This window comes from Carassius auratus, chromosome 30, assembly GCF_003368295.1.
Source record: "Carassius auratus strain Wakin chromosome 30, ASM336829v1, whole genome shotgun sequence".
Classification (NCBI taxonomy): Eukaryota; Metazoa; Chordata; class Actinopteri; order Cypriniformes; family Cyprinidae; genus Carassius; species Carassius auratus.
Window position 1 is genome coordinate 23,146,609 of NC_039272.1, and position 18,478 is coordinate 23,165,086.

General features: G+C 36.8%; 1 protein-coding gene across 2 annotated transcripts in view; it reads left to right on the forward strand.

The window, feature by feature from the left end:
* Nucleotides 1-18,478, forward strand: part of pappab (pregnancy-associated plasma protein A, pappalysin 1b) — a 67,201-nt gene that overhangs the window by 27,661 nt on the left and 21,062 nt on the right. For both annotated transcript variants that reach the window (XM_026212283.1, XM_026212284.1), the window contains exons 8-14: nt 4,495-4,623; nt 5,795-5,886; nt 10,061-10,257; nt 13,819-13,926; nt 14,444-14,579; nt 14,682-14,895; nt 15,615-15,783. In XM_026212283.1, the coding sequence (XP_026068068.1) occupies nt 4,495-4,623; nt 5,795-5,886; nt 10,061-10,257; nt 13,819-13,926; nt 14,444-14,579; nt 14,682-14,895; nt 15,615-15,783 (1,045 nt within the window). The remainder of the gene's footprint in view (nt 1-4,494; nt 4,624-5,794; nt 5,887-10,060; nt 10,258-13,818; nt 13,927-14,443; nt 14,580-14,681; nt 14,896-15,614; nt 15,784-18,478) is intronic.

The following is an 18,478-nucleotide window of genomic DNA, read 5'->3' on the forward strand; positions in this document are numbered from 1 at the left end:
TTTATTTTATTTGTTATCTTTTCTTTATTTATTGATGATAGGGCAAGTTAAAGTTACTGTTAGCTGTAATTGAGTTATAGGTTGTTGTTTTTCTCAAGGACTCCTAGGAAATGTTACTAAATTAACAGGAATCATTTGATGAGATTTGAACAGTTTACTACCTGAATTGCAGCCATGATTCTTGACAGTTATTTTGTCTTATTTTTATAACTTCTCCTCTCTTTCAGTCCTCAGTGTGGGTGTCCTTTCCTGATCCTTCATTGCTTTGTGACAATTAGCTAGAGATCGTTTTCATATCGTCCAGGAAAACAAGGGCCATAAAATGTTTTGTCAGCTCCAGAGTGGCGCAAAATTACATGGCCATTTCATCCTCCAGGTGCAAGCCTAGTTCTGCTCCAATAGAGGCAGGCAATCACTCATTGTGACCAGTGAAAGCAGCCCCAATCAAAGTGGTGTCTGGCTAAAAGAGGCAGGCTTCCTAATGAGAGCTCTTCAGCGTAGCAGGGGAATGTGCTATAATATCGGATCTCAGCCAAAGAACAGCCGCTATAGATCACTGCTGCTACAGTATGGAGAGTGATTAAGCAGCATGGCCTCTGAGAACCTCCATAGTGCTTCACACACCCCTGTTTTCATTTGCAGCTTTATCAATATGATTATGTCACAGGCCAACAAGACAAAGTGAACACACTCAACCCACAAATCAGCGCTGTGTGTCGTAAGCATGCACAAGGTATGCAAATTTAGCATTGTCTTGTGAATTTGAAGCTATAGTTCACCCAAAAAATTAAAATGTTGTGGTTACTCACCTACATGATATTCCAAAGCCATATGCTGCTGTTTTTGTTTGTAAAATGCGAACTTTCTAAACATTCTTTACCCAGATTTTTTTGCAGAATCTTTCTTTTTTTCCATATTTCCATAACTTTTTTTAATGACATGAGGGAAAATGTACAGTATGTATGTGTGTATAATTCTTTGATGGATAATTGCTTTAAGGCTGTGAAAAACATGCATGATTCATGAATTCAGAATAGTACCCATTCACAAGCAAGACATTCTGGGTTAGACATCTGTGTTTGTGCATCGTCTACAGTAGTAATCTGAAGAGATTACGTATTAGCTACTTGAAGGTCAACATTGCAAGAATTTCACATTTTCCTCTGTCATGGATTCCAGCGGCGTGTTTCTCTTTTATTCATGGAGCATATAGTAAGCACCACTTGATGGATCTCTTGGGTTGAGTTGCGGTCCGACTAAACATCTGTGGTGCGGTAAATTATATGATTTAGGTTGTGTTGTTGTTTTATTTAGCCATATGAAATCTGATTTTGATTTTAAATGACTAATTATTTCCACTCCTTTGAAGTGATTAAGTTTTTCGATCATCATTCTCCTCCTAAACGCTTCAAGCAGCGAGCAGCTGCACAGAGGGCTTGGCATTATAAGCATCATTTTGATTTCTTTTGAAGGTATACAGCGAATACTATTATATGATTTTTCCAATATGTGGGCTGAAAGAGAGAAGTACCTTAAAAAAAAACAACTAAAGAGGATGAGTGTGCTCCTCTGTAGAGCTCAATCACAAGCAACAGAAAAGACAGACTTGTACATCTCACTCTTCTGCTAGTTTGTTTCAAAGTCCAGCTGCATTTAAGTGCAGACCACAAAAAAAAAAAAAAAAAAATGGGACTGACATCATAGAGACATCACAGCCTGTGCCTGTGACTCAGAATTTTATATCTATAATTTAATAATTTATATTTGCTATTGATATTACTTGATTATACCACATTGATTACACAGTCATTAAAATTAATTATTTAAATTTTTGTGTCTTTTGAAGCATCTTAAGTATGACACAGCATTCTAAAAACACAGCACTCATGTTAAAATAAGTTTAACTTTTTATTTTTTTTACTTGTCTTTTTTAATGCAAAAATACATTCTGTCTGAAATTTGGGAAAGAAAAGCAACTCTAGAGAGGTGAAAACCCACATGTGTTGACAGAAATCAACCCATTATGATTTCAGGAAGTGAAACCGGTCATATTTATACCCAGAGATTTTAGCTGCTTTAGTGTCTGGTTACCGTCTTGCTTAACTAGCCGTGTGCTTCCTGAACACTGTCAGTGCTGCACGCTCCCAGCCTATTGACTTAAGAGCTGCGATGTTTTCCCACACTACTGCGGGGTATCCCGCATGGGGATAGTGATGATGTCATGAGCTACCACAAATTCCAGCACAGAGGCTTGAAAAATGTTGTTGTCATCCGAAAACACGAAGACAGGAAGGTGCTGTGACACATCGCAATGTTTGAGCTCCAGGGTTTCTCCGAATTATTACTCGCATGGAATTTCATTTGAACGTTGTCTTTTGTACTGTGTCTTTGTATGCGGGCTGACTTATAAAAAGTTTTATATCTGCGGGTTTATTTTTAAGAATGATAGTCTCTGAGTGTTTTTAGTATGGCACAAAAACTCCAATAAATTATTATGATTTCACAAACAAACAGCCTCGCCGCAAATTCGTAATGTAGCCGCAAGACATTGATGGCTAAATTGATACTTAGTCGATTCAATGGGCAAAATATCCTTTCCTCGTTGTGGAAGCCAAGCCAACGGTCTACCTCAGGAGTCACTGTGGCTGTTAAGGATAGCAGCAGTACTCTTTTAGCTTTGCTCTGCCTCTCCACAACAAACATGTCTTAGAAAAACACAGCCACAAGACCACATTGCGGGCCAAGATCTTCCAGCTCTTGCCTTTGGGGGTTGGCTCAGACTCAGCATGCAGTTCTAGCAAAGTGTCCTCTGGCATTCGGCAGTTCTCACACCACTGAGGCTCTCTGACCCATATTTGACTGTTTGGGAAGTCTGCAGCTGGAGGAGCTTGTGGGGTTTTAGAGCCTCATGGTGGAGCTGATTGAGTTGAGTATACCTGAACCAGCTGTGAGGCTTTCCGCACACTGCGCGATCCCTCCAAGTTTGTGTTCCTGCAGGCAGAAAGTTAAAGCGGTGTAAAGGATCTGAGCGGCACATGTGCAGACAGAGGTTTAAGGGTTGATCTGAGTCGCGATTAAAATGTTTTTGTTAACCCGAGCCCCATAAGTGGCTGGGTCGCTAACAGGAATTTTTTTTATATATTTTTTATAAAATGGGCGTGTTGTCTGAGGGAAAAGCCTCTCTGACTGATCCTGTGCTCCCTCCACCTCCATTCTCCGTCGCTCTATTCTTGGCACTTCATTGTGAGGTGAAGATAAATGGAATGAGAGCGGAAATGCATTTTATGGGACAAGGGGGTCTTGGGTCATTTGGGTGGTCCGTGCGACGGATCCTATGCTGAGTTTAGAGGCCTGATCCTGGCACAGATGATGACTAGAGCTTTACTTTGCTGAGTCTTGTGCTTCGTGTACCTGAAGGGTTTTATTACAGCCATGAGAGCTCAGAGTGTGTACAGCACGCTTTGTACTCTATGTAGAGTCACATTTCAATAGCCATCCTTTCTTAGCATCTAATTGTTGGTGCTTGAAGATGAAAGGGGACAGTTACAAAATCATAAATTAAATGCACTGAGTGGTCATCGCCTTATATAATGGCAAGCACTACAATTGTCTCATAAACACTCATTCCAAAGCAGTTTTCCATCTCTCAGATGTAAATATTTAAACAGTCTTAATTTAGGTAGAAGTAAGCAGATTGCTTTTAAAGGCATGAAGTCTTTTCTTTATACTAAAGTTTTCGTGATATATGTTTGTGATATGGATGTAATATAGAAAAGTGCAGTCGGGAACAGGTGCAGATCTGAAGCAGTTCTATAATAAAGTGCTAATATATAATAAAGCCATAAATGATGAGTTCTTGTCATGTTTTGTTGAGGTATTAATGGAAAGCATGTGAGCAATATATCTGTTCACCATTGTCTGTTTGGCGGCAGTACAAACTTTTACATCTAATAAAACTTTTGAAAACCCCATTGAAACATATGTACCCTACCATTCCAAAGTTTCAGTTGGTAAAAAAAAATATTTTATTGTTATTATTATTTGTATGTTTTTGAAAGAAGTCTCTAACCAAGTACTGCTCACCAAGAATACATTTTTTAAGAAATATTTAGAAATGTTTTATTCATTTTATAATTATTAGCATTAATTTAAAAAACAGTGCCATTTCTCTATTTTTTATTTTTATTTTTTATTATTATTATTCTTTTTGGAAACCATTTTTTCAAGACTCTTTGATTAATAGAGAGTTCTAAACAACAGCATTTTTCTTTTTCTTTTTTTTTTTCTTTTTTAAAATGATAAATTTTTACTGTCACTTGGGTTATTTAATGTGCCTTTGCTGTATAAATATGTTCTCATTGACCTCAAACCTTTGAATGGTAAAGACCCACAACTTTAAATTGACTACAGTTTTAGGAGTGCAAGCATTGGGGAGTTGGGTTTCTCTAAATAAAAGTTAAAAACATACTAATAGTCCTTGTTTATGTGTTCCAGGGACTTAAAGCCCGATGAGACGTACACCTACCATGTGCTGACAGTGTCCAGAAGAGCGGAGAGTGAACCATCTCCTCCTCTCTCTCACCAGCTGGGCTCACCCTACTGTGGAGATGGACTCATCCAAAAGTGAGTTCACTTTCTAAACGTTCGCTGCATTCACTATAAATCTATCGGAAATTAAAAATGTACATATCCTTGTGGTTTACTGCAACCACTGTGGGTGACAATGGTTATTGCCATGTTATGAAAATTTTAGGGATTTAATGATTCACCTTATTCACACAGCAATGTGATTCACAATACTGATTTCACGATATGATTTTCCGATATGATTTTCTGATATTATATTTTTTCAAAAAAAAAACAACAACAAAAAAAAAAAATATATATATATATATATATATATATATATATATATATATATATATATATATATATGAAAAGGTGTCCTTTCATATTGCTTGGACAAAATGCTGCACATTTCTTTGTGTAATGAATATTTGTAGAATAATATAACTAAATTTACAATTTAAAACAAAATCAAATAAATAATACAAATATAATAAATCATTCATATAAATAAACTAAGGCTTTACCTGTGCTCTTACCATTTAAAATTAGAGGCAACCACTGTATTTTATCTTGACCCAAGCAGGAGCAGTTGTTAATCTAAATCAGATTGTATAATTTTGATTGCAGAATATAAAAGCAGAATGGTCTGCTTTTAGCTTTGTGAAACTATACTAAATAAAACATCTTTACTAAAACAACACGGGCTAATGAAAATACAAATTATGTCTCTGACAGCAGGTGGCGCTTGTGGAACAGCAGCAATACAGCGTTTCCTTGCTTGCTGTTGTAAACAAAGCAGCACTGCTACTTAAATTTGCATTATACAGAGAAAGAAAGAAAACGTTCCTAAAGACAGTCAGTTCCCCGATTTGAATCGTCACATATTTGAGTCTATTTCCAACCAGCTCGAGATGCATCGAAAATATGTAACATATTGTGAATAAAATTATCTGAAATAAACATTATTAATAAAATGGCTCATTGAATTGATTTGTTTGTGTAAGATTGTTTACAGAAGCCTTTATCTTTGTCTTCATTGAGCACATTTCCATTAGCTGTTTGGAAAAGTATGAACCTTGCCTTATTTCTGCTCATTCTTGTAACAGATGTTTTGAAAAATGACTAACTAGATGTTTATTTTTTATTTATTTAAAACAGATTTGTGGCAGTAAGGTTACTTGTGTGATTTGACTATTTTAATGATTTATGTCTGTATGCCTTTCAGATATCTTGGAGAGCAATGTGATGACATGAACTTTGCTAATGGAGATGGCTGCTCAAACCAGTGCAAGAAAGAGCCGTTGTTCAACTGTGTTGGTATGTGATTGTCATCTATAGCTAGAAACATTAAAAGAATGGTTCAAACATAAATTAAGTCTTTATTTAGCCTCTTCCAACATTAATGTAAGGTCGAATTTGTGCGTTTGAGCCTGCTTCTGAAAATACAGTGCAGTAGTATCAGGGTTTTTTTAATTGTTTATTATTATTATTATTTTATTTTATTTTTTGCTTGGCAGACATGGTCAGGCATTATAAGAAAACATAGACACTAAAGAATCATTATGCAGCTCTTTTCCATACAATGACACACATTGTATGGAAAAGAGCTGCACAATGATTCTTCAAAATACCTTATTTTATGTAAGGCGAAAAAAATGTATAACAAGCATATGTATTTGGAATAACGTGAGAGTGAACAAATAATGATAGAATTTTCATTTTGGGTTGCTTATTTTTTAGCACTATTTTAACGAGAAAGAACAATAAACTAAAGGTATATAAAGTGTAGCATCAGTTTGATTGATGTTTTGCTCCAGCAGCATTTAGCTGTATTGCACATTACTTCTCAGCGCTCTATTGATGTCAGTTCTGCCCGGTCGCCCAGCCATCAATCTCATGGCTTCAACCTGTCATCGGTGTCACACGGTGTCCTACACTGACAATGTGTGAAAGACCAAGAAAGTTCTGTTGTACTATCCCTTTATAGCACAAAACTTGTTAGCTGGTTGTGATGTTAATGGAGTGCTTTAAGTTGTGAGCTAATCAGTTCTGTCAAAACAATTGGCCGCATAATTGGACCCTCTTACAGACATTTAAGTCCCCTCACAAAAGACTTTACTCTTTGCTGTAGAGCTCTAAGATCTGCCTAATGAGCACTAGCAAACCTTTGTGGCACTTCTTCCTGTTAGCAGTAATGCAACAATCCCCTTTTCTTCTAAACGTGTGGACGGAAAGCTGGAGTAGAGTAAAAAAGACAGCGAGAAGAAAAGGAGGCAGCAAAGAAGAAGAGATAAGAAGGGCTTTTTGAAGTCCGCTGTTGAATGTAGCCAACATTCATCTAGCTGAAGTCTTGTCTGACCTCTAGGACACCTCTGGAAGTCTGAGGTTGCACTAGTACACGACAGTGCTTAATTGGCAGTTCCGCTTTTTTTTCTCTTTTTTTCTTTTTTGGAGTAGGTTCAATGAGTTCATCCTTTACTGCATTAAAGGAACAGTTCACACAAAAAATGAAAATTAGTCATTTGCATCGAACATGCTTAAAAAGAAAGTAAAAACAACAAATGTTAAAGTGAAATCATGAATGAATCTTTTTGTAAATGAGGCTTTTTCTAACAGTGCCTTGACAGTGCACACTTTAATTACATTATGTAGTCTATTACAGTGTTACTTCGAAATCAAGATATGTGGAAAAAAAATCCCCTCGTGTGAGTTTTTGTATTGTGTTTAGCTTGAATCATATAATAAAGCATTCAAAAAGGGGCTTTCACAGTAGTACAAGTACAAGTGAATAGATATTTATTGTGAAGAATATTTTAATAATCTAAAGAAACATTCTTCACTGCAAAGAACCTTTAGTGAAATGGAAGGTTTCCACGGATGTTAAAGGTTCTCCATGGATATATATATATAATATATAATATTATAATATAATATATATATATAATTATATATATATATATATATATATATATATATATATATATATATATATATATATATATATATATATATATATATATATATATATATATATATATATATATATATATATATATATATATATATATATATATATATATAAATCAGATGAGTCAATGAAATGACTCATTCAAAATGACACTTACTCTATTCCTGAAGGAATACAACTACATTAATGACTCAGTGACTCTCTCGTTAAGACAGTGACTGCATCCCAAATAACTTAATTCCTTAGAATAAGAAATTACTTATTGACCTTTACAAAAGTACCTTCAGTATGATATGAATGTGTGCAGAATGGATGTAATCCAGACATACTAAATTTGTCATGTTCTCATTGTCCTCTGACCTATCTGTGTCAAATTCATCACTTCACTGCCATTCACAGCCCCTCTCCAGTGGCCTCACGGTAACCTGTCCATTGGATGTGCTCTTCAGAATCTCACCAGAAATCACTATAACTATTTAAATCATTTTAATGAACTATTGAAACTATATAGTAGTCAAGGATGCAATTTTGGATGCAGCTGCTGATTTGCCAGAAACTATTGGAAGTTTTAGTTTCCCATTTAAAGAATTGAGCCATTTTCAAGAAATTTTGGAAAACACACTCAAAAAATCCAAGAAAATATCAAGATCCTATTTCTTTTGCCAATACAGAACACCCCAGAACAACCAGTGCAGTGCTCAAAAATTCATCTTGTGCATTTCACTGAGAAATATAAACTTAGATCTGGAAAAACATGAGGGTGAGAAAATAACAAAATTTTTAGATTTTGGCAGAAACTATTTAAATATTCCTTTAAATAATAGTCACAGACATCCAGCACATTCTATTTGCTTTGCTATGTTAGTGTGTGGAAAGCAGGAGCTTTCTGTCACTTTCAACAACGTCTCAGTTTTCGGTTACTTTGCCCAAAACAGCATGACACTTGACTGATATAAAATGTCTTATCTCTGCTTAGTTTTTTTTGTGCAACTTACATATATGTTGAATGAACCCCAAGACAAACCTCTGATCAAGCAGGGCAAAGATCTAAGGCTATGTCAACCCTGCGCTTCTTCATATTTTCCAGCTCCCCGTTTTGAATGTGTCACGCGAACTGTACACGGTACCACAGTATTAATAAAACACTTCCTGTGCTTTTTTAGCACAGGAAGTGATGTGACAAGGTGCAGCTTGGATCCTGCTGCCCTTTCTACATAGTAGCTTCCTCTGAATGATGTACTGCGGCTGCTGTGCGCCTGAGGATGCCTATAACTTGACATAGTCTGTCCTTGTTAATATTGTTTTGTAGCTTGCCAGGGAAAGAGTGTTTGATTTGATAAGTGCACATCTTGCAAACTTGTTTCCTGACTGCTGTTTGCAATGATTGACACCTCGTAGCTGTTGATTACCAGGATGGCTGAACAGGTGACAGAACGTTGCAATTCAAAACTTGTTCCCTTAGTGTCAGCTAGACGCTTTCAGATTTTGCTGACACCTCAGGGCCTGGGCAAAGACAGGAACGGGACACATCAGGGCCCAAAACAACGAACAAACAACTCAAATCAACATTTTAAAAGTCTAGACCTCTTATTAAAGACCTTCAACTGATAATGGTAGTGGGATTTTAATTGACGTGGTTAATTTGCTAGAAATGCGTCTGGGCCGCTGATACATGAAGAACATTCATAAAAGATAATCAGTCTGTCATCATGAATGTTGATTTATGACTGTCCTTGTTTGAAAGCCAGTAAAAAAGGGCCATGTATTAACACTGTGAAGTAATGCCAAGTAAAACAACGAGTGCTCTAAACAACACTTACTGTATGGCAAACTAAAAAGAATGTTCTGTACTCAGCTAAATTAAGGATCAGCTTTTTTTTTCTAATACTAATAAGTAAAATGCCTGACTCCTGTTTTATTTTTTTTATTATTCCTATTGCTTAAGTGTAATTTATTTAGCTTCCATCCATATTAGTTTTAAGTTTTTCTCTCTTTTTTTATTTGTCAAATTGAACAATAAGTGAGCTAATTTAAAATATAATTTTAAACTGTTGAAATGCTAACAAGTTATTACAGAAACGGTATTTATTTGCACATCATTTAGACCGTATGAATGTCATTTATTTGGCTTATCGATGAACTGTAATTTATTTAGCACATATTCAAATTAGCTTCAAGTTCCTTTTTGTTTTTTATTTATGTAAACAATTACAGTAAGTGAGCTCATTTCATCATTTACTTACCCACACAATTATTAATTTAACAGATTTTCCCCCCAAGCAAATTATAAATTATAGATATATAATCATCCCTTAATCCAAGACAATATAGATGCATGTGTGTGTGTGTGTGTGTGTGTGTTGTAGATAATTGCTTTGAGAGCTGCTGAAATCAAGTTCAGGACACGAATAACTGCTAGCAGCTCAACCGGTTTGCTGATCTCAGCATTTGAAATGGGCTTTTGGTGCAGTGGTTCAGTACTACTCTCTCACACAAGTTCATCTCTACCTCTCTCCTCTGAAGATGAGCCCAGCTTATGTTACTTCTACGATGGTGATGGTATGTGCGAGGACTTTGAGCGGGAGGCGAGCGTAAGGGACTGTGGTCTCTATACTCCGAGCGGCTTCCTGGATCAGTGGGCCACCGCGGTGGAGGTGTCCAATGAGGAGAAGATACACTGTCCAGCGGAGGTGGCTGTTGGATATCCTGCAGTGACAAAGGTGAGCACTTTTCCAAGCGTACCAGCACATCTGCACATACGTCACATAGGATGTGTTGAAGACCCCATGAAAGGTTGATGACACTGAGTATGTACATGTTATTTTAGTATTATTTTTAAACGATTATAATTTTTTTTTGTATTATTTGAGTTTAATTTTTAGTCATTTTGTAAGTTCTTTTTTATTATTTTTTATATTTCAGGTTTAGTCATTTTTGTGCATTTTCAGCTTTTCTTTTTTTTCAGTTAGTTACCGAGGCGGCAACATTTCACATTTTAGGGACAAGTGGCTCTTTTGACTAAAAACACAGACAATTCTCAGATCTAAAATATGATGTTCCTATTGAGGATGAAGTCAGACTGAACTACAGTAGAAGCAGATTGTGTTAAGGAGAGATTTGAGACACTGCTCTAACCCTTCACACATGGAAGTAGTAAAGAACTGGCTCTTTCTGAGGGACGGCTAAAAAAAAAAAAATCTGTGTTGTTTTACTCCCGGGATATTTCAACATGATACATTTGTGATTTTACTGTTTTATTGGCCACTTCTCCTCCTCCTCTCCCCGCTCTCGTGATGTTTGTGGAGCGCGAGTCTCTTGCGCCCGAAATCGTGCAAGCTCCTGAATTAATCATGTCACAAAACTATTCCTATCACGCTGTGCGCAACCTAAGGATTTATGGCACTGAGAAATGGCCATTTTTCACAGTTGAGCTTGAACCTCATTGTTGTTTCGAAAATCTGTATTGTGGCTCGTAAGGGGAAATGGTGGCACATAGGTTAAGATGACTTTGAATAGCCTTGCCAATACACCTTTGTGTGGTGGACTTTCTCTTTGCAAAGATTTTATATGAATGTAAATCAAGGCCTCGTTCGAGTTGGAAGTGTTTCAGTTGGTGATCAATGTTAGCGGCGTATCGGAATGACTAATTGCTTCTTCTCTTATTGTGTGGCACAGCGGCCGACGGAGTTGCAGGACAGGCTGCGTACAGTAGTGTACTTGACTCAGTGGAGGGGAGGTGGTGGAGTGGAGTCACTGAGGTTACTGTGGCGTGCTGAGAGAGAGCGATAAAGCGCGCGCGAGAGAGGAATCTCATGAGACTAAGCCAGGAGTGCAGAAACGAATATCCTCTCATTCTCTTTTTTTCACCCCATACTCCCTTTCTAAGACTCTTTTAAGCATTACATCAGAATTCTCTAGTTTTGCGGCTAATTTTGTAATGGTTTCATTCAAATTTTATAAGGCATTTAGAGATGAAAAAGATGTTATGAATCCCCCTGCTCCAGTCAGCTCTCTCCCTGCAGAGCTGTCTTAGAGTAGTGAATGAAGTGAACTGCCAGTCTCTTAGTCTAATTCATGTAATATTACATCACCTCTAGATCTGTGAACTGTAAGATGATTCCTCTTCGAGAGACAAATTCATTTCTGTCCAGAAAGATTATGTACATGTGAAATGTAAGAACAACTGCTGAAAAAAAAAGAAAAAAAAGAACTATTACTGGCCAAGAATTTACTGTTATGCATTATACTGCATTGCAAAAGTCAATGTTTATGTGTATGTTGAATTTCTTTCCACAAAAAAAAAATATCCAAATGTGCAATTTACATGAAAATCACAAAAATATCTTTATTTTATCATTTTATTTATAGTTAGAATCAATTTCTAAAAACGAATATCCAACTATAATACTAACATAAATACTATTTTGTCATTTTACTATCTAAACCATAAAACCATGCTGATAAACATTACTTGAAATACATTAAAAAAAAAGAATAAAAAAATTTGTAGCAAGGGTAACTTTTATCATTTTTGTTTAGTTCAACTTGAAATAACTAAAAGTAAAAACTGAAATAAAATAAAATCTATATGGACATTTTAACAATAATAAAAAAAACACAAAATAACTAAAACTTAACTCAATAACTAAAACTAAAAGAAAAACAGAATAATAATAACAACAACAAATTCAAAACATTAAAAAAGCTTTATCTCAATCAGTGATGTTTTCGTATAATTTATACCCAAACTATAAAACAATAAACTCAAAGTAACTAATTTTTATTAATGCAAATGAGAACTTAATTAAAGAAAATATCTTATCTTTAGTACCTTTACTTTTGCATTAAATTTGTAGAAGTTGGAAAAAAAAACCTTGAACTATAGGTTTGAAGCACCTTTTAGCACAAAGTGAATGGATGTTAAATGGAGAGATAAATGTTTGAAGGGGAAATGAGGTCTGCGTAAAGGTCAGACAGTTATTGGCACACCTGTACTGCTGACCGAGCAGAAAATACCCTCTGCATAGCACCCCAAAAACCCTGGGGATGTCTATTGTGCCCAGCACTGCTGCCCTGATCTGCTCCCGCTGCTCTTACACATACACAAACATTGAACACATAATTAGTGTCGTTCACTCTGTGAGGAAGCGTGCAGCTCTCCAGTGTCACCTAGCGTTGCAACACTGTCACCCCACAGTTGGGTTCAGGGGGTTCAGTGAGGTTCTCTGTCACATTATTCTACAGTGAAATGAAATACACTCAGTGCAATTCACCGTGAAACAAGGGCGAAGAGTCTAGAAGACTTGGACTTAAAATACCACTAAAAAAAGCATTTAGATCAGCATTCATTTAAAACGGTCTATTAGAAAGAGGGTTTTACGTGAAAACTGGGTGGATTTTCCATCTAAATATGGACTTAGAAAAGACTGTGTTTATTTACTTAAAGTATTTTCTTCACTCTGCCCTAAAAAAAAGTCATTTTCAGCTTTTTTGATGATTAAAATGTCCTAAGCTGCCCTTAATGTCAGAAAACCAACTTTTATGATAAACTTTACTCTCACACAGAGAGTCAAATGTCTTCATGGGAGCAATTCTGTAACTCAGCAGTCGCTGGAGTTCAGGCCAGTTTTGGTCTCATTGCGGTTTGCTCTGAAGAGAGTGGTAGGTCAGTTCACCCTGTTCACCCCCATTTCACTGGCTTTAACCTGGCCACTTGTAAGGCTAATTGTGAGCTTCCAGATGGTCTAAATTACATTTTCATAGTGGACTGCCGGCTTGTAGCCTCATCATTACTCTGTTTAAGTGCCTTTGTGTTTAAAGTCCAAAATATGCTGTAAAGTAAGATTTCCTTGGTTTTGAAAGAAGTGTCTATTGTCTATCACCAAGGCTGCGTTCATTTGAACAACACAGTAAAAACAAAGTAATACTGTGAAATATTATTACAATATGAAAGAAGAGTTTTCTGTTGGGATGCATTTTAAAATGTAATTTATTCCTGTGATGCAAAGTCATTAGTCCAGTCTTCATTGTCACGTGATCTTTCAGAAATCATTCTGTTATGCATCTGAAGTAGAATTCCTGATTGATTTAACACATCCTTGCTGAATTAATGTAGACGTTTCTTTAAAAAATGGTTAAGAAAAAAACCTGTACATTGTTTTTAAAGTGAAATGACTGAAACCACACATAAGAGCCAGAGGGAAAAAATGCTCATTTTAGAAGAAAATTTCAGATGGCACTTAAGAGGCTTTTGCAAATATCTCTTATGTTTGTTTGCTCAGAGCTGTCAGTCGAAGGTGTTTGACCTGTCCCATGGCGTGTCTCAGTACGCTTGGTTTCCCTGTGATGAGTCTCAGCAGCACAGCTGGAATTCACAATATTGGTTGAAGGTAAGAGATGGCTAACCATGCTAATGTCTTTTTTTTGGGGGGGGGGGGGGGTTCAGTTGAAAAGTTTGATGTCAAGTAACATCAGGTGCATAAACATGAAGTAGTACACATTCCTGAAACAACATTCTTATAAACTAATTTAAACTGAAACAGCTTTATTACCAATCTACAGGTTTCCAGTAGTGATGAGAAACCTCTGAACTTTAGAGAATTTTCTCATTTGAAATTGGATATATCAATAGCGAATATTCACTTTTCTGGTTGAATACTCTTTGTAAGCACAATTTCTTTAAACTCCAGTAATCACAAATAAGTGGTTGAGTCAGGGGAACCACATGTAGAACCTTGAATCTCATTTCCCTCAAAATGTAATAGTAGTTAGGACTAAGATTGGGGTTAAAAATAAGTTTGTTTTTGATCCAGGAGCACATGCTGCTTGGTAAAGTCACAAAAAGCAATGATAGAACTGACTGTGAAGGAGTATGTTTTTGTTTTTGTGTTTGATGTCTCCCAAAAGGCCTATTACGCTCATCCTATGGTGGCTGCGGCGGTCATTATCCACCTGGCTGCTGACGGAACAGCCGACATCGACCAGAGACAACACAACATTACTGTTCAGCTGGTGGACACTAAAGAGCAAACCCACCCACTCGGTCAGTCTCAATCTCCCCAATCTCCAATCTCAATAACATTTCAAACACACCTTTTACTCCAAGCTGTGTGTGGAAGGTGATTTTTGTGCTGGATGGTTGCAGGGGACTGGAGGCTGAGCTGCCGGAACAATCCACTGGTGATTCCTGTGAGTCATGACCTGAGCGTGGCTTTCTACCGGACAAAAGCCATTATAGTGAGCTTCAGCTCTCCTCTGGTGGCCATCTCAGGTGTTGGGCTGCGCTCCTTTCAATATTTTGACCCCATCACTATCAGCGGATGCCAGAGCAATGAAATCTATAACCCCATGGGCCAAAGGTGAGGAAATAAATCTCGCATTGCTATACGTCAGTGCGAAGACTAAACGTTTTGCCAGTCCAATGCGCTTAGATGTGGTCTGTAGATCTGTAATTATACTATTTAAATTGTTTGTGTGTGTATCATGTTATGATGTCTATTCGTGATAAGTTGATGACACTTTTATTTATTTCACTGTTGCACAATGTTATTAAATGAATCAATTAACTTCACTTTACAAACACATGATGCATAAAAGATGGCAATAAAATGATTAATAATAAAGGACTGTCTTTAAACCAAAACCAATAAAAAGCCTTTTCTTGGTCACGCTATATCCTCACAGTCATCAGCAAAGCTTTTGTTTTTCACCCATTAAACATGATTCACAATTGTTAGTAAGACAACTTCAATTCAAACACATTTATAGTGATATAAATGATTTATTTGGTATGAGAGATTGCATAAATTTGTTTTCCTGTTAAATACCAAAATCGTACAACAGCAGAAAACATATGGGTGGACTACTATAGAGTAAATGCTGATGCATGTTTCGCATTTTGATTTAGATTTGTATTATTTATTGTGTTGTTTTATTATCATCAGTAATTCAAAACCAATGATTCATTTGATTCATTTATTTCCAATGTTGCACAGATTTGCTTTCATAATACTGCAAAATTGTACAGAAGAATTGCATTGACACTGTCACAATGTAAGTTTTTTCTGTAATCCCACAGTTGCGTTCATTACTCATGTGACGCCATTGAATGTCAGAAGCCAATGGTCAGTAATGCAGAGATGAAGTGCAATAGTCCTGGATACTTCAATGGAGCGCGCTGTACTATCACCTGCAACCGAGGATATACACTGAAGATACACAGAGATGACGATATCATTAAAACACAGGTAATACAGTTTGGTTGATTGCCTTTGAATGTGTATTTGTGGAAGTTACACTGTGTGTGTGTGTGTGTGTGTGTGTGTGTGTGTGTGTGTGTGTGTGTGTGTGTGTGTGTGTGTGCTGTACTCTCTGTGTCTTCAGTTTTTTGCAAGGTATTTTGTCCAGGTCTGATAGAGAAGCACACAACACAAACATACACATGCACACTTGCGCACACACAGCGGTTTATATTACATTAAACAATAATCATTGACTCATGCCCTGACCACATACAGAGAAAGTAGCAGTAAAGATTTATGGCTTACGTTGGGTTTTCTAACCAAACTGTGAGACGGTAAGTGAACGGTCACAATAGCTGGCGCTCAGGCCAGTGGACTTTCTGTTATTGGCTTGATGTTGTTTTTATGTCTTTTTCTTTGCCTGGAACTGCTGGAATAGTCCGTGTGGCTCAAATAAAAGAGAAGCTGTAGGTCTTTCATAATCATTACTCTCACTCTCGCCCTCCCTTCTGACTGGAAGAGTTTTGTTGTTGTTTTTGTAATAGGCTAGAAAACAGTTTGACTGAACAGCAACCTCAGAAGTCATCTGTGATTGATGGAAAGGAAGTTTCCTTTCAGAAATCACTGTCTGGCTAACACGAACATGCCTCTTTTTCCCTTTCAGCATCCTTTTGTGATTTAACATCAGTGGTGTTTGTCTTGCTTTTGGAAATTTCCAAACAGACTTGATCCTTTTGTACAGTTCATTTAAAAAACAATTGTGCCATATACATATGTATTTTGTCATTAGACATACTGTAGTAGTACTAATAAATGCAATGTCATTTAAAAGTTTAATAATTGTTTTTGTTTTTTTAATGGCTTATTATCGGTTTTCCATTTTAATGTGTTCATTTATTATTTCAGCAACATTACTCCTGTCTTCATTGTCACTGGATCCATCACAAATCATTCTAATATGCTGATTTGGGGCTCAAGAAACATTTTTATATTCGAATCAATGTTAAAAACACTACTTTCTTGTTAGGACATTACAAATTTTGATTCAATGACTTATGGACAGTCTATTGAATGTAATCCATTTTAATTTCAAGCCATTGACATGTAATTAGGGTGAGAAAAGTTTAGAGATACATGTCAAAAAGCTACTCGCTTTACTTGTATTCAGCTTTCAGGATCAGATTCAGGTAGAGTCTGCCAGACCAGATGCAGCTGAACAGTTCACTTGTTAAATGTTTTTGTCCTTTTAATGTCATAAAGTATGAAACAGAACAGTGGCGTCCATTCCCAGGGCTCTGTCTGGTAGCTGTGTCTGCATGCGTACGTGTTTGTGTCTTGCGTATGTGTGCCATGCACATCTGTTAATTGCGCTTGCATTTTCTGGTTCACCGCTGCTTGAATGTGTGAAGAAAGTGTCCGAGTGTAGTCGGTCAGGATGCAATTTGTTCGAGTCTATTTGCCTTCAAAACAGTGGAGCACCATGCTCAGCCGCCACCGCACTCCCCGAGGACTCAGTTTAAGGCACAGCCACGGATCAGCGGCACCGGCCCAGTACACCCTCGCTAAGCAACGAGCAGCGATTACTGCAACCCATTGACCCCGGTCCCCCACACAAAAGGCCAGTGGTGGCAATGGCAATCCTTTATCCCACTCCACCTGGCCAAGGGTCTGGCGCTGCACTAACTCCACAAACCCTTGGCCATCCTTCACCCCACCCATTCACAAAGACCGTTTTGGGCCATTTGCAGCTCTGGTCTTTCAAAAACAACTCTGCTCTGTTTTCCAGCGCTTGTTCTCTTGTGATATTGACAGAAGGAGAACAAGGGGAAGAAAGAAAAGGGAAAATGCAAACGTAAAAACAGAAAAGACGAGAAAGTGCTGTGTGTTCTTTGTAAGCACTTGGGCTCTACTGTATGTTGGGTGGGTTTCTGCCAGCAGCCGCAGTCGACTGAGAAGCTTGGCCTGTGAGTTATTACGCATTTGGAAGGAAAGGCAGCAGACAGTTTTTCTCTGCTTTTGGGAGGGCTAGGCTTATTTAACAGCGGTGCACATTGGGGTCCGGGGTTGGGGGCTTCGGGGGCCATTGGGGAGATGTCTGGTCTGGTTATGTAAGGTAAGAGTGCAGAGTTTACATAAAGATTGCCACGACTGTTACCCAAACTGTAGTAGTGCTACATTTATAGCACAGCAATGTAAATATAAACTGAAATACTGAATTCTGAAACAACATTCCCTTCCTTTTACCATCACTTATCTGTTTAAAATGCACCCACAGTCACACACTGTGTTTAAACCTCTTTGTTTTGTGATATTGTTTAGTATTTGGTGTTGTCTTTAAAACAGGCCCATTTAATGCAATGTTATTATGTACAATCATAATATTTATCAATATTTTAAATTAGCTTGTATTGTTAATTTTTGCATTTTAGTTCAAGTATTAATAATTTTGTTATGTGCTTTTGTCCCTTTTTTGTTTTATTCTTTAAATGTATCTATTCAACTTGACTTTTGTTTCAGTGTTAGTACTTAAACATTGCAAAAACAATATTTCAGATTTTCAGAAATTTATGTTTCAGTTATTTTTTAAGTAGATTGAATAATATATATTTAAAAAAGAAAATGGGATTGTAAATGGGCATTTGTTTGACAGCTCCAGAGTTTACCCTACAAAAATGTGACCATCTAAAGGTTAAAAAAGAAA